The sequence below is a fragment of the Ostrea edulis genome, chromosome 4 (assembly GCF_947568905.1).
Source record: "Ostrea edulis chromosome 4, xbOstEdul1.1, whole genome shotgun sequence".
NCBI lineage: Eukaryota > Metazoa > Mollusca > Bivalvia > Ostreida > Ostreidae > Ostrea > Ostrea edulis.
Window position 1 is genome coordinate 39,818,521 of NC_079167.1, and position 17,272 is coordinate 39,835,792.

The 17,272-nt window shown below is 34.0% G+C and overlaps 1 protein-coding gene and 1 long non-coding RNA gene across 3 annotated transcripts in view; one reads left to right on the plus strand and one right to left on the minus strand.

Moving 5' to 3' along the window:
• LOC125671223 (uncharacterized) overlaps positions 1-8,382 on the minus strand; it is a 43,482-nt gene extending 35,100 nt beyond the window's left edge. Inside the window, exon 1 of one of the 2 annotated variants that reach the window (XR_008802402.1) lies at positions 5,816-7,894. This is a non-coding gene — a long non-coding RNA (uncharacterized LOC125671223). Of the gene's footprint in view, positions 1-5,815 lie in introns of both variants that reach the window. The other variant, XR_007368547.2, reaches the window with a different exon arrangement.
• LOC125671222 (uncharacterized) lies at positions 2,950-12,685 on the plus strand. Its single transcript, XM_048906752.2, has 4 exons — positions 2,950-5,163; positions 8,292-8,453; positions 8,585-8,728; positions 9,992-12,685. The coding sequence occupies exons 1-4, from the start codon at positions 3,978-3,980 to the stop codon at positions 12,154-12,156; spliced, it is 3,657 nt and encodes a 1,218-aa protein (XP_048762709.1). The 5' UTR covers positions 2,950-3,977; the 3' UTR covers positions 12,157-12,685.
• The last annotated feature ends 4,587 nt before the right edge of the window (positions 12,686-17,272 follow it).

The window sequence follows — 17,272 nt, forward strand, 5'->3', positions numbered from 1 at the left end:
GAATACAAATAAATATAGTACATTTATTTTAACGACTGGGAATTCCGACAGAAATGAAAGTAGTACCAACAGTAGCCACAAGCAATATCTCAAATTGAGTTCGTCGATATATGGTTGATGGTTCACTACAATTCAACAACGCAAGGTCAAATGAACAGAATTGAACTTGTCTTAAATTGAACTAAGATAGTTATAAATATAGTACAATGTACATCTCGAAAATTTAACTACACAGCTCTTTGACGGAATAAAGTATATGCTAAACGTAATGTATAAATGCATTGTTTGCCTTAAACCACGTAGTACTTGTAACTCGTACCGTACTGTAAGGTAGACATCGTTGAATTGAAACTATTCCATTCGAGATGGGTACGAATATCTCAATGATACAGTCTATATCTTTGAGAAGGTTTAAAGTACAAAATAATTTTCCACATTTAAATGTATTCCTTTTAATTGTTTTTCGGTGATGTGAATCTAATCTGCTGTTTGCATAATATGATATATGGTTTACCCTACTTTTTAGATTAAAAATTAGCTTTTAATTATATCTTGTTTGTTATAAATACTGTTTTATTTATGAATCTGTCAAGCATTAAGAAGACAAGAGAACATATGAGTGGATTTGACTGGCAAAAAAGCGGACATTGACTCAAACTGTGGCAAGTTAAATGTTCTGCTTCATCATATACAAGGACTTGTGGTTTAACAAATTACCATTCTAGTACCATGATATGACATGGTGATGGGTGATATCTAAAAATATGGCGTCGGTGTTATGTTGCAAACTGCTCGAAATATATAATTCTGGATAAGAGAAATAAAAAATATGATTTAGTCTTGTTGTTTGCATTATGACTCTTGCCACAAATAATTTTTTGCATGTCACACAACAAGGATTTCGTGATTATTTTCCATTTGGTCTAAAAAGTTTTAAAATTATGCATTATTTTTCTAAACATGGAAAGCTGTAAACATCTTGATGTTATATGTTGTCTTTCAAAGATTTTCCAAGAAAGAGAAACCTGTACAGATGTATACACTATATACGGTACATGTATATTGAAGAGTTCACAACAACTGCTAAATACATCTATCAAGAATATGAAATTACAACACCATTTACATTAACCAAAAATGCAATTGGTGGTAGAATGAAGAAAAAATCTTATATACGAAATATAGAATATACTATATTTTTGAAATTACTTTTTGTGCTTGAATACAAGATTCATTGATTCAAGGAGAAACAAGACTTTACAAAGAGAACTGAAGATCATCCACATGGTGGTAGAAAAAAAATTTGTCTTGAAAGTTTTCAGTTTCATAGTTACTATGAAACTAAAAACATTCAAGACAAACTGCCTGAAGAGCCGTAAGGCGAAAGTACTAGCAGGAACTGATCGTTGATTATTATGTGATAATTTTGGATTTTATCCTTTTAAATTATTTAACAACTGTGCCGATTTCTTCATTCATTTTTTGACATATTATATATATATATAAGACGAAAGTCATGTTATAGTTATATATATAATAAAAAGTCATATATATACATACATACATATATATACATACATACATATATATACATACATACATATATATATATATATACAAAAGTAATGTGTTACATGTAACAAAATTTATATTATGTGTTATATCTGCATTTTATATAATCTATAAACAACTTCTCCATTGAAGGATCATGTTTTGATTTTTTTTAAATCGACCTTGTGATATGAGTATGGATCTATTGGTAAACAGGTTGTCACACTCAATTTTTATGTTTACTGAATGACATGTAATTCGTTGTTTAAGCATGTGGTTTTATTCTATATTCGAGATTTCGGCACACATGGCTGCGGTAGGCTTGTTTAGCATTACAAAACATAAGCATATCTATGGTTGCGGTTAATTTGTTATAATGAATTCATTATCTATGTCTTTGAAATTGTTCTCAAGGTATACGAGATCATTATTGAAATTGTTTTCTATTGGTTCGAATTCTCCCCACATTTACACAATTCAAAGCATCATTAAATAGAAAACATACACATTTACACAATTCAAAGCATCTTTAAATAGAAAACATACACATTTACACAATTCAAAGCATCATTAAATAGAAAACATACACATTTACACAATTCAAAGCATCATTAAATAGAAAACATACATATTTACACAATTCAAAGCATCATTAAATAGAAAACATACACATTTACACAATTCAAAGCATCATTAAATAGAAAACATACACATCGCATAAATGATTCCGGGGGGATAATTTTTGAACGGGTCCTGTATAATGATAGTGGATACTAGCACACACTCTGAGAGGAAAAGGAATTAAAGCTGGACTAGAAAGGGATGCTACACTTTATCGGAAAACATATCTATTTCTGTTACTGCTACAATATTCTTCAATACGCCATATGCTTGCATTAATTTTGAATATATATATATATATACAGTGTATATATATATATACAGTATATATATATATATATATATGTATATATATAAAGCAGGAAAATATGCAGTTCCAAAATATATTCAAATCACTAGCGCTTTCTGGATTTTAACATCCATCCTCAGCTGAATACTAATATTGAATACAAAGTTGTTTATCTTAGAGATATTCATTCAATTATTTTGACTGTGTGATATCAACACATTCTATTTGGATTATATATATATATATATATATATATATATATATATATATATATATATATACATGTATATATATATATATATATATATATATATATATATATATATATATATATATGTATATAATTTTCGCACTTGCACATTTTGAAGTAGCTTCAAATTTACAAAGAAATACCCAAATCTATATCTGATCAACAAAACCTCTGCCATCTCCAAACTAACAATACATTGACTGAAAATTTTTAACATTCCATACTTCTTTTTTTTTTTTTAAATAATGAATATGAACGTTTTGTAAATTGCAGTACATTATTTTGAAACACAATGCAGGATTCTAACTGAAGAAACCAACTTGGCTTTTATTCCCAGTGAAGTAAGTATAACTCCTGTTCGAGAACTGTACAGTTTATCAGTTCTAGAAGAGCACTCATAATGATATGGATATTATGTGCACAAACTCTTCATTCACACAATTGATCTTAATACGTTTGTGAGTCACTCCTATTGTTTTGCACTTACAATTTCAATGTAATCATGGTAATTGTTTATTATATAAGGTCTATTTTTGCGAATGAAAAAGGTATCCATTTTATAATTCTATCAAGCTCATTTCTTGCTTCAAGTTGTATACTTTAGATTCTATTAAATAATAACCTTTTCCTAATTCATTAAGAAAGTTCACTGTTTAAAACGTTTGAGAAAATGTCAAGTAAGTTGAAACAAATTCATATTATCTTTTTTTTTTTATTATTTTGCTTCATAAACAGAGCATATATTCAAATTTAAGCCATAGTTTTTGTTAATTATTTATTTCATTGCCTGGGGGCTTTTTGAAGGTGACATATTCTTGAATTATTAGCCATACTTATTCTTGTTTCAATATACAGCAAGAACCCTTGTTTGCTAGTAGGTAAATAATATACGTCAAAAAACAAGAAAGCGTGACGAATGGCTGGCGTCGACCATAATGAAAGACGCCATCTTGGAAGAGTGAATGGAAAAGTTTGAAAGTGTGTGTGCAATTCACCCTGTCGGATACATACTTCTGTGAATAATCGGAGTTTCTGTTTTATTTGGGGGTTTTCATCTCGATAAATTTCACCTGCAGCTGTGTTATTGTTAAAATAAAACATGATCAGTTGTCTGATTTTTAAATATGACGTCCCGAGAAGCATGAGGCATTAGTATGAAGGAACAACACATTCTCAAGCGGCGGTACATGAAACCGTACGGTGAACTAAAGTAAAGTGAAGTAAATTTGTGTGTAATGAAATTTCAGACAGGAAATATTTATCCTAATGTTGGGATATCAGCTTCTTCTAAAGGGTCTGATCACTTGTCAGACGTTACTTTACATTATGGTAACGGTCTCGTCCTGTTTCCCGACTATCCACAAACGGTCCGTTTCCGTCCACAGCAGGGAAACACAAAACTGGACAGGCGAAAACACGCAGGGAAAAACCTGCCTGAGTTTCTGCCCTTATGTTAACTGTAACAATGGAACGTGCTATCAGGATGCGAAAAATTGCGGATTGTCATGTATTTGTGAAAATGGTTTCTGGGGACATAGATGTCAGTTTGAAATCCAAACCACAACTCTTGCTCCAACAACTCCACATCAGAAATCCAATTCAGACAGTGATATAGTGAGAATTTCACTTGGAAGCCTTGAGGATGGTATAGAGGAAAACAAGAAAAACACGTCTTCTTTTAATGTATCTCAAGCGAGTGAAAGGGATAAAAATGAAAATCAAACAAATGTAGAGGCTAATACAAAAAACAATGAGACAGCCACAGACTCGTCCATGTCGTCGTCCGAAATAGAACAAAAAGCTACGAATACACAACAAATTAGTGAATTCACACCTCTTTCTAAGGTGGAAAAGGAAGACCGACAATTAATAAATAAGAATAAGACAAATACAGTAACATTCTTAACAAAAACTAATTCAACTTCAAACAATCCTTCAACCCAAAGTGCTTCTAACATGACTGCAGCTGAAGGTAGAGTATTTAATACAATGTTGAGTGTCAAGAACACAGGTCCAAGATTGGTCCCAGGGGCAGCAATGCCTCACAAAGATCAAAGTGATGAGAGAAGTCCTTCTTCTGGTACTACGCCATCTGAATTGGATCTAAGTGTTTTGGAACCATTTACATCAGAGTATTTAGATGAATGTGAAAGAAATTGTTCTTCCGATAACGTGTGTATTCCAGTAAAGAACAGATTCCATTGCTATCCAAAGAAATATCGATGTCTCACTGGGTTCCCTTGTGAAAATGGAATTTGCAGAAAAAATGATAGTCAAATCAAGTGCGTCTGTGAGCCGGGGTGGATTGGGGACATGTGTGACCGGAGATGCTCTCTCAATTGTAATGGTGGAACCTGCTACAGAAAATCAGGCGAATCAGACGGATCCGTAATATGTCTGTGTAAATTTGGGTACGAAGGGAAGAGATGTGAACACCGTACGGAGATAATACGTAAGTAATCTGACATAACAGATGCTGGTTAGATATCCAGCTAATCATTGTACAGCCCAATTTTCTCTCAATGCAACGATGGGTAATGTACGTTAAGAAAATACCGATTATAGAAAACGATACAAGTAGTCTCGTCTACAATGAGTATCGATTATTACTGAGAACCATCATCAAGTTTGAGAGTTGGGAATGTTTAAATGTAATACATGAAGGTATGAATTGCAACGTTTCTGTAGCGTCTCAGTTCATATGATCGCGCATTTTCAAAACTGAAATTTATTTTTCATATTTACTTTCTTCTTTCATTTCTATTCGAATCCCCAGCCTTTAAAATAAAACGTCTATATCAAGCTGTATTCATACTGCATCGTTTACAACTGTAATGCATCCATTGGGAAATTACTATTATTAGACGTTTTAGAGACATCGAAGACAAATCCATGGGGAATGTAAATAAAATGTTCTGATGACCATAGCAAAAGATATGTAAATAAAATGTTCTGATGACCATAGCAAAAGAAATGGTGACCTATTAAAAAGGTTGAGATCACTTGCTTCTTAAGACCTTATCAGCAATAATTATTCAAATTTTCTTCACTATCTACTACCTTAGAATTAAATTGGCAATGAACATTAAGCAAATCTAGCTTACTTTTGATATTTCCAAACTGGAAATCAGAGAATTTGGGTTGATTCAGGATTGAAAGGGCCTCTTTTATTCTCTTTTTATACACCCTCTACAATATGAAATACAATCAATAGTATTAAATCTGGGTAACTTAAAGTTGTACTCCATTGGCATGAAACAAACAAAACCAAATAGCATAGGTTTCTATCCTCTGAAAATGAGATGCACATTTAGTCAAATACCATAGGTTTCTATCCTCTGAAAATGAGATGCGCATTTAGTCAAATACCATAGGTTTCTATCCTCTGAAAATGAGATGCGCATTTAGTCAAATACCATAGGTTTCTATCCTCTGCAAATGAGATGCGCATTTAGTCAAATGTTTGGAATTCTAGGGAAAAAGAACCATACTAATGCTTTGCTACCACAATCTAGTTCAATATTGTTAATGCTAATGGTATCATGACTTAATCCTAAAAAAAAACCAATAGACAGTCACAGACAGATTTTTTCCCTTTTTCATGACAAGTTAGTTTACGGAGATTTGTTTCATGTGTATAAAGGTTAACCACCATTTTCAGTATTTACAATGAAAAATCTTTATTGTGGTGAATCAAGTTTTTAAGCTTCAATTTACCAGCTCTCAAATCAATCTGTCACAAAACATGTTACTTAGGCATTCGATGAATGGTAAAATATGATTGATTATTATGAATTCAATTAATGAGCTCCCAAATCAACGCGTTTGGAATTTTTCGTAACAATTATGTAAATGAATATATATTACATAATAGATATACGGCTGGATATGAGAATATGATTTTCAAGGAGGAAATATGAATATATTGAGATCTTTCGGAACACGTACTTACACCGATGATCGCAAACTCTTCAAACGATGCGAGCATACATTTCATATTCAATACATTGCTTGGATAACAATACTTGTACTTTACATGACATGTTATGGCGCTTGAATACTAATGGTAAACACAACACCATCGCCATATTCATATGCAAATGTCAGTAGACATAAAACAAATCAACGTTTCAAAATATTTCCAAATGAATTATCACTTCGAATTAGTTAATTATCAGATCAGTATCAATTTGCATGAAACTTCTTGAAACTCATTTTTCTTTCACATTTGAAACAAAATAATCTTGGTGATAATCTCTTTTTCTTGTATGCTCTTGGATAACAAAATTATTTCAAAAATAAATTCATTCCTTCATAATCAGCATGAGAAGAATCTTCCTCAGGGTATTTATCATGATCAAGGCATAGGACACTGTAGATAGTAGACCGACCACAGTAGCATAGTATCCAAACACTCTGTACAGGGTCATTATGTGATAAAAATAGCAAGCGTTACGTCAATATGATTCTGTGACTATACATTCCACTGACAAACACTTTTAATTCTTCTCACTTATGTTAGGAATAAGTGATCGGGAGTCTTTTATGATCAATATATGTAACCAATCACAATCAGTATGAAATATTTCTAAAATCACCCAAATAAAATCATATACACGAATTTTTATTTCTCGTTTTATACTTCAAATATCATATCAACCTTTGAGGAGAAAGTAAATGTGTCCACATAAAACTTACAAACGATTCGATTTAAAACATGATTAATATCAAACACAAATACACATGTGCTGTAAACTTCATATGTGATCGAAGTCAGTTCACATTGGATAAAAGTACACGTAGATCACCAGCTGAATCATAGCTATGATGATCCCGACTTTATTAAACTGTGAATTAATTTGCAATTTGGTAAGTAATGGTAACATCTCCTTTATGCGGTAGTCATAATTGATGTATAACTCGAAAAGCGTTGGGAAATGCTGGTTTTACAAAAATGAAAGCACTTTTAAAGTTTGGAAAGTTTTGCAAATTTGTACTTACGTAATCAAAAAACATATACATTATGTACTTGGCGAGAGCATGCAGCAGACCATTCGTAATTTGATCATAATGTTAATTATACTTAATAATATAACAAACGTACAATTGTTTTTAAATCAATATTTCGTAAGCCTGAATTTTATCAATAAAATATGTTCAAACCATAAGTCTAAATTCTAAACAAATTTACATAAGAAATCATATATTGTCTGATTTTAATACATAAATTGCAAATTTCGCAGGATCGTGTCGCCACCTCGTTATAAATGCCAACCATGGCATATTCCGTTTATATAACTTTTAAAGAATTCATTAAAAATATGTGAAAACATGCATCTTAAAAGGGTATTGCAGTTAAGTTTTTTTGTAGATCTCATGTTAGAATTTTGTCCCTAGATTATTTAAATTTGTATATATTTGAATGCTCATGAGGCAGTGACCTATTTTTTTTTTTATTCATTGTATAGTGTATATTAATGTGGCATAACACGTTATTTCAAAATGATATTTAAAACATACATTCATCAACATTTTAGATAACTTATCTACAACTTAATTTTTCTTCTCTGTTTTTTACAGTTGAAGAAGATGAGAACTGGTACTGGTATGTCCTTATTCCCTGTATTTGCTGTGTCATCGTTCTCATCATCGTGCTTGTCATCATTCTCTACTGCATGCAGAAAAGAAAATGGCTATTTGCCATGAAAATAGTTCATTTCTTCAAGGACTATGAAGACGATGGTAAAGCTTGTATATAAATTCTAGTTGAAACAGTTACTAGTGTCTACATGTATTCATATCAAGATGTAATGAGATACCTAACATCAAATGTTGCTGTAAATTAATACGCAAAACATTTTCTTTTCCCTTAGATGGCAAGGAATATGATGCGTTTATATCGTATAAATCGTCAAAGGAAGACGAAGACTTCGTTTTGCATCAGCTGTATCCAAAACTGGAGGAAGAGATGGGGTTCAAACTGTGCATGCATTTCAGAGATTTCACACCAGGAGACAGTAAGTTTCACGGTTTATGTCCCTGTACTTTTACTTTAGCGGTATTCTGAAGTGTACTTTCAGAATTGAATGCAATATATCAAAACCATATACAGCTAGGTACGAATGGTATTAGATGACGAAAGAATAGTCTACAATGGCATAGAGAGTAACAGACACATGTTCGGTAAACTTTTTGTGCAGCATGGCCTATTGCTACTTCAGTTTTTACCTAAGTGTTCCATTAATTGTTTTCACACAAACATACATTGTTCTTTACGACGACAGCATACATAATTATGAGAAAACATAGCCGTGGGCGAATTTGTGATGAGTGCGGAGGGAATTAACGAGGCACATACGAGCATTTTGTCATTCTAGGTCACACATAAAGAATACAAATGGATTAAATTTGTTTAGCTCTTAGAAATTCATGAATTTTCCAAAAATCCTCACAATCTGAATATTTTGAAAAATGCATGTGATATTTCTCTTTCTGGAAAAGTTCCAATGAAGATGATTCAGTGATTTTTGTAAAATTTGTAGACATTATACAATTATGTAATCGTCTTCTAATAATGGCCTTAAAATCCTTCTGCTAGTACTTTGTAGTAAAAATCATAGCTTTACCTCTGGAATAAAATATACCGAAGAAGTGCTTGTCCTTATTTTCTGTACATTAAATCATTTGAATTCCACGAGTATCTTCCGCATCTACATAAATCATGAAAGTAAATCATCTACTGCAATGTATGTTTTCTATACTATTGACACTTTCGGAACCTCAGATTAATTTTTTAAGATAATAGTTCGAACGTAGAGTGCAATCCTTGTTCGTGTGATTACTACTGTACCGTATTTAAATGAGTTCCAATATGCATATGGTAGTTTATGACGGTAGCGATAGTATGAAAGGTGAAGATAACGAACAGTGATCAATCTCATAACTCCTATAAGCAATACAAAATAGATAGTTGGGTAAACACGGACCCCTGCATACACCAGAGGTGGGATCAGGTGCTTAGGAGGAGTAGGCATCCCCTGTCGACCGGTCACACTCGCTGTGAGCCCTATATCCTGATCAGGTAAACGGAGTTACCCGTAGTCAAAACCAGTGTGCCAAGAACGATGTAACAATTGGTATGAAACACGTCAGACAGCATTTGACCCAATGATAGGTTGTATTGACGAACTAGATCGTTATAACGACCATAGAATTTGTGAAATGCTGACTTTAATCGAGACTGTTGAAATCAAGACTATTTCACCTTTTTCTATTTTCAGTCATAGCCAATAACATCATCCATGCTATTGAAAATAGCCGGCGAACGATAATGGTTTTATCTCCAAATTATGTGGAGAGCGAGTGGTGTCGCATGGAATACCAGAAAGCCCAACACGAAATGCTGAAGAGAAAACACAGGATTATTCCGCTAATGTTCAGAGACATTACAAAGTCTGATAAATGTGATAAAGCACTTAGTGATATCTTGAGCACTGTGACCTATTTACAATGGCCAGAAGACGGCGACTCACAGAAAATCGACCGTTTCTGGAATCAGCTTCGGTTGTCTTTACCAAAGAAACGCGTCCTTTCATCCACCTCATCTACGTCATCGGGAAGCGTATCCACAGTGGTCACAGATATCTACTCATCGTCCTCCTCCATTTCACCTCCCGCACCAAGTTCTACAAATCCATCTGAAATCGTTAACTCTCCGTGTTCCAAGAGTGATACCATTTTGAATATCACCGAAAACGAGAGTTCTATACTCAACAGTGCATATCCATCGTACACTACACCGAACGAGTACAAACCGACAGCTCAGACAGATACTTTGGATTCTTCGCTGCCAAATGCCACTCCCTCAACTGTCGAGTTGCAGACAGAAAATTCTTCCAGTCGACTTCGGAAAATTGTCAAGGACGTTTTAAAATTAAAAATTCACTCTCGTTCCGATTCTTTCGTGCGTTTGCAACGTGAAGGGTCCGTAGAAACACCCACCACTTCCTCTCCTAACGTGTCTTTAGATAAGGACATGAGTCCATTAATAGCCAAGAGAAAGAGCAAGAAATCTTCGACATGGTCAGCAAAATCACTCCAACAAACTCTCAGACCATGCGCACGTTCTATGAGCGAGAAAGACTGTTCCATTAAAAAGTTAGATATCCTTCCCCAGTCGTCTGTAGAGAAAAGAGATTTACCAGACGTCTGCAAACACTTAGAGAAAGACCACGTCAATAGCCAATTTGAAAATGAGAGAAACTCTAAAAGAATTGAAAAAGCAAAGAATGTTCCCAAAGAAAATACACAAGTGTTAAATGTATTAAGTGACCATCAAATGGGATCGACGAAGAAGTTCAGTAAAAATGTTGAGATATTTTTGGACAAGAGCGATGTTGCACCGCCACCTACTTGTGACACCTGTGTATATCCTTCACTAAATGTGGACAATTTGTGCAATAAATCCGTAATGCTTCCATGTAATACATGTGTCCAAAATATAGAAACTAGCAATCTGTCTGGTGTTGAACACGCAACGGACCAAAGCAAACAGATGTGTCAAAGCTTTAGAAATGACTTATCCAGAAAGAACAAGAAATCAAACATTCCAAGACGATATAGTGATGGCGTGAAATTTAATCTTCAATTAGCTAAAACTAACATCATGCAAGTGCCGGTGAACATCACTGAGAGTTCCATTTTTAACAGTGATTATCCATCGTGTGTTACAACCAATCAACAAGTTTCAGACCATTCATGCTGTAATTCATACATTTCTAATGGTAGCGAAAATCTCCAAGGAAACAATGCATGTAACATATCGAAAGTCTCGAATGACTGGATACATAAGCCATTTGAGGTGGAATATAGTTCAAACCAGCAAATAATTTTCGGTTCAGACTCAAATTCATCCAATGCAGCTTATCATCAAAACTTGAGTAGAATTAAAAATTTTGAGAAGAATTCACAAAATGAGACATTAGATACAAATAACTCAAACACCCGATATAACGTCTTACCAGATGAATCCTATCATCGGAATTGTGAGACATGTATCTTGTCAAATGACTCGGACACCAACTGTAATAATAACCCCTGCTACTCCATATATATCCATCCTAGTTACATTTTACCAGTTCAAAGAGAAACATCTAAACTCATGAATACAGCGACAGACTGTCTGATACCTAGGGGACCTTCTGCTGGTGGTATAACAAATGTTAATCGACGTTCATCGGTGCCAAATTCTCCCATAATTGGCAAACCGTTGAAAGAAAGAAAGAAAAGGTTGCCTAGGCGGGTGTCAGCCCCACATCTGCCAAATGTTATCTTGGAGACAAAAAGCAAGGAACAAACCACTGAGGGAGATACAGCAAAATCTGCTCCAGTTCCCCCTGTAAGGAGAAAACGAAAGCGGAGGACTAACAGAACGAAACAAGTCTGATATGTCAGTGGCAAATCGCTGTACTAGTGAAATCAGACTATTCTTGTTTGTTTTAGCATATTATGTTTAACAATGCTTGGAAAAATCCAAATACATATATAATAATAAATTATCTCCTTTATTACCTAATGTAAATTAGTTTAATCATATGGAAGTTGATGTAAAATGATTTAACATTATATGTTTTTGTTGTATAAACTTGAAATATTATCCATGTTCATTTCTTACATCATTTGTACAGTGACATCTTCTGAGTCATTTTGAAACATTACGCAATGCAATGTTCATGGCATGATGGATTCGCTGGCAAATACTTAACATTCTTGGAATGAAACCTCGTGATCTTTGTGTATTAAGTGCATTTTATGTCAAGGTATGACACGCGAAGGTGGTAAACTGCGATGTCTGACAACACATGCCAAAGAAATACTCAATATTTTGTATGCTTCTTTCTAAATATGTATCATCTTCTGTATAGTAAGGTGTCATGAATTAAATTGTTGACAGTATTAAAGTACAATAAAGAAAATAATTGTCTTTGTTTATCACGGGTCGCTTATAGACATACGTGTTCACTGTACGCATTCATTCAATATCTCCCTAAAATACTTCATATATTACTTGTAGAGTGGGCTTCTGGATGTTATTGGCTGCGACTTTCAACGCCATTTTTCGGAAATCCCCTTATTTTCCTTTTCAGAGTTCATCAGCCATAAAAAGACATGCTATTTCCCTCTAGCAACGTATATATCAACTTTTAAGTGCAATCGAATTGACCTACAATAACAATTGCATGAAGCTTATATCTTTCAAACAATATTCACCGTATCTTATTTGTCTTTAGCATGGACTTTAGCTAGGTATTTTTAAAAGTATTGTAATTAATATACATATGGACGTTTATTGTAAATGTCAATGTATAAGAAATCCCTCTTGACAGAGAATTTAGGCCCATGTCATTATTCATTAATCACCATCTTTTGTCGTCTGCTAATGATTCAAGCGGGCAGTGTGCAAGGTCATTAGACGGGGCATGATTAAAGAAGGCACGACTATCATAAACAACGTAAACAAGTTAGCTGCTAGTAACTGGATACTTAAAAAGAGAAAAGTTGGTTACGAGTATCCAGCTACTTGAAACTGGAAAAGCTAGCTATTAGTAGTCAGATACTAGTAACCAGCTAATTGACATTTCAGTAGCAGGATAAATAAACTGTAGGAAGGGGCATTGGAAGCCCAGTATTAAAAATATTCATTGTAATACCACCCAAACAATTGATAGACTATTTTTATTCTACATGGATGTATGTCAAACTCGAACCATTACCGACTATTCATGATTTTGTACGATATATTTCTTTCTGTTTAGAAATGAATTTTGCTCATTACATTTGCCAAAAACCGAAACATATCTTAATGTTTTGTTTGTTACACATTAAACTAATTTCCCAATTTATTGTAAATAACTAAATAAAGATTGAATAAAATTATCAAGCGTGCATCCACCAATGTATAGGTAAACTCCTGGTCTGCAATGATGCAGGGGAGTTTTATCAAAGTCGATCCATAACGTAGGGGTAACTTTATCTCTAACCCAGTGTTTCTCTCCTGTTTTATAGTCGTCAAACCTTAAAACCCATTAAATGAAAGGTGAAGATAACGAACAGTGATCCATCTCATAACTCCTACAAGCAATACAAAATAGATAGTTGGGTAAAGACGGACCCCTGGACACACCAGAGGTGGGATCTAAGAAACGCCTGTGGGATCACCCGCAACCAAGAACTGGAGCCCTGTAGTCCTTACTACACAACTGCTATGCTCTGGTTCTGGTGACAAATTGTAATCATAGTACTAATCTAAGCCCATATCACGGCGTTGTCTGTTGACTTCTATACACGTTTATGGTTTTTCACCATCTTCCTTCCACCTTCAGAATTTGTATGTTCAACAATACTACCTATCATACTGGAGTAAAAAAGAGTTCGAGCATTTCTGAAATCCTGTTGATATGATTGGTATCAATTAATTTGTGAACTGAGCCCCTTATCACATTCCGTTGCGGAGTTTTGGTCTGTGTTTTTGGCTTTGTACCATCCTTTCCAATGCAATGTGGGTTTAATGTATTTCTTACATCATCTTCACTGCTATCTGAATGACTGTCAATTTCATAGAAAGGTGAAGATAATGAACAGTCATCAATCTCACAACTCCTATAAAGAATACCAAATTAAGAGTAGGGCAAAAACAGATCCATGGAAATACCAGAGATGGGATCAGGTACCTAGGAGGAGTAAGCATCCTCTGTCGACCGGTCACACCCGCCGTGTAAAGAACGGCCTCGATTAGTGTGAAACATGTTGGACAGTATTCGACTCATTGATAGGTTGTATTGGTAAACTAGATCGTTATACGACCATGAAATTTGCAAAATACTAACTTTAAACAAGACTGTTGAAACCACTGTTACATCAACTAAAACTGATCATATGCAGAACAAGCTCTTGTGTATCGACCATGTGCAGGTGATAATGGAATATTGCTACATAGATATGGGAAGTTGACGACGGAGAAGCTGAAGTCATTCCGTTTTGCCGTTAATATCCATGTTCAATAAAATATCTAAGTATGAAGCAGATGTGGAAGATTTTTTTTATTTTTTTTTTTATTTCGAGTCCATCCATTTCATCTTATTCAGCGGATGTATCAGATCCAAAATTCGGAACATAATCTGGATCAGATTCACTAATCTCGCTGTAGTATTGTGAAACAACTTCATTCTGATCGTTTAAAATTGGATTAAACGCCTCAAAATGTTTCTGTGCATCTTCCTCATTGCTGGCTAAATTCCAATCATGCCATTTTATTACTTCGTGAACTAATCTAAAGGATCCGAACTACCAAGGCCCGAAATTACAATCAGAATATGTTTAGAAATGAGTGTGTATATTTCGAATTGTAAATATCGTATCGGCAAATGACACCATTACCTTTCTGGTGTATATTTAGGAGAATATACAAAGCATCAAGCCATAATTGTTCAGATTTAAAAAGTTAGAGCAAAGTTGCTGCTCGTCGGACCTCCGATGCCGTATGATGCTATGAAGAGTTAAAGTGAGGAAAGCTAGCTACGAGAGGTCAGTAAGTACAAGGAATAAAGGCTATAACTGCCGTTAGCCAACTACATGTACAAGAAACCGGTTACTGGGTTTGCATATAAATATCTATCAGGTTTATGTACATGGAGAGGAGTCATTTTCACATCAGATTTCATCTACTTAACCTATGTAGTGGAAATTACGAATAAACTTTGAAGTTGATTGTAAAGTTTTACATATGTAATTAGGTGGGTATTTATTGTACAAAAATATTCAATTCAGGGTGAACAGAGGCTGCTGCACAGAGGCGGCAAATCTCTCTAATCGGGATTTCGTGCCGGGTATTTAAATACTTGTGACGTAGAAATTATTTTCATCCAGATTTAAACTCTTTTGACGTATTTGACTTTCGGATTTCCAAGAACCAAGCTCAGGAAACAAAGTTCTCGTTAGCAGCCTTGAATAATAAAACACAGGTATCGCATGCTGTATTCGGATCTTGGACAAGAAGTCGTTAACAACATAAATAAACTAAACAGTGTCTATGTTGGAAGTTTATTTCTGTACTGCCCAGCCCTGTTCATCTAGATTCACTTTGGTGAGTTTACGTTCTAAGTAATCGCAAAACTCCTTGTGTCTATCCTCAAAATTTTCAAATTCCGTTCCAATTGAATTCAGCATCTTTTTCAGTTTTTACTGTTTCGTTTGGTATTGTAGCACTATTCAGAATGTGTACACTTATGAGATCTTCTACCTGATGAAGTTTATCTTTGTATTTGGAAACCTTTGTACAATAGAGCTTTTCCATCCTTTCTGTATTTCGTCTTAGTCTCTTACCGGTACCATCCGTTTCCTCTTCCTGAGAAGTCTGGACATTCATTTTCTCCACACCCATTGTTGTTTTCTCATCAGTCTCCTATGGCAGACGTCCTTTTACTGTACTGCCCAGCCCTCCGAAATAACGATGAAGACTGGGTAGAAGTTTAACGGAGAATTTCACCGTAAAAGGCTGTTAAAAAACCACAGCCAATTACGAACTATTCAGAGTACATCTACACACATATGATATTTGATTTGAATAGATATTTTAAAAGTTCTCGTACTCAAACATACATTTCTGTATACACTTGTCACAGCGCGCCAAATGTCTTGCATGTAAACAACAAAGTAAAATAAAGTAAAGTAAATTTTATTTAAAGGCGGCACTATATACATTCTACAAATCAAACACAAGCTCTGTAGAGCTTTTTAACCGACTAAACAATGTGTCTCAAGCCTGAGAAACTCTATATAGAAATTGAACACGTGAGCATAATCCTACAAATAAACTATGTACATGTAGACAATTAACTTCAAAATATATATGATATAAAGAAAACAATTACACGGTAGAGGCCAAACATAGCAAAACTTGAGCAAAGGTAAACACAAAAATGGATTCCAAATCCCGTGCTAGAGAAATGTTGAAAACATACTAAAAAAATCGTAAATGTATTACAAATTCATCATAAGAGGATATTAAAATTCCGGGGAAAATAGGAAACTCGGCACATTGTAATAAACAGAAATTTGTTTCACGGAGGCAGTTTTATCTGAATTTCTGGGATACCCCTGTAATTTAACGCTAAAAATCATATAAATTGCTTTTTTTAACTAAAATTATTTTGACTTATTCTTGTCAATGCCCATCTTTTAAACTTATTTTCAAAAATATTTTAATCAAGTTCCAACTGGTTTTATTCTGTATTTGAATAACTTTATTTTACTGATCTTTTTACGCAACACATTTAGGGAAATTAAAAGACATGCAACACCTTCTCTGAAAATGAGCTTTTACGTTACTATGGAGAAAATCATTAACTTATCCATCTACTTAAAGCTTTCGAAAAAAGAAAGAGTGCTTCATGAAAAGAATGACTGCGTGCAGCAGTGCAGTTCATACCTTCATGTACTGTCAAAACTGAAGTTTATTTCTTATATTTACACTGTTGTTTCATTTCTGTTGAAATAGACGTATT

What these genes read in the sequence shown, in the direction of transcription:
- LOC125671222 (XM_048906752.2), top strand. Translation starts at nt 3,978, where the DNA reads ATGTTGGGATATCAGCTTCTTCTAAAGGGTCTGATCACTTGTCAGACG. An exon ending in CAAGGACTATGAAGACGATG is followed by an intron (nt 8,454 to 8,584) that starts GTAAAGCTTGTA and finishes CTTTTCCCTTAG; the next exon opens with ATGGCAAGGAATATGATGCG. An exon ending in AGATTTCACACCAGGAGACA is followed by an intron (nt 8,729 to 9,991) that starts GTAAGTTTCACG and finishes TTCTATTTTCAG; the next exon opens with TCATAGCCAATAACATCATC.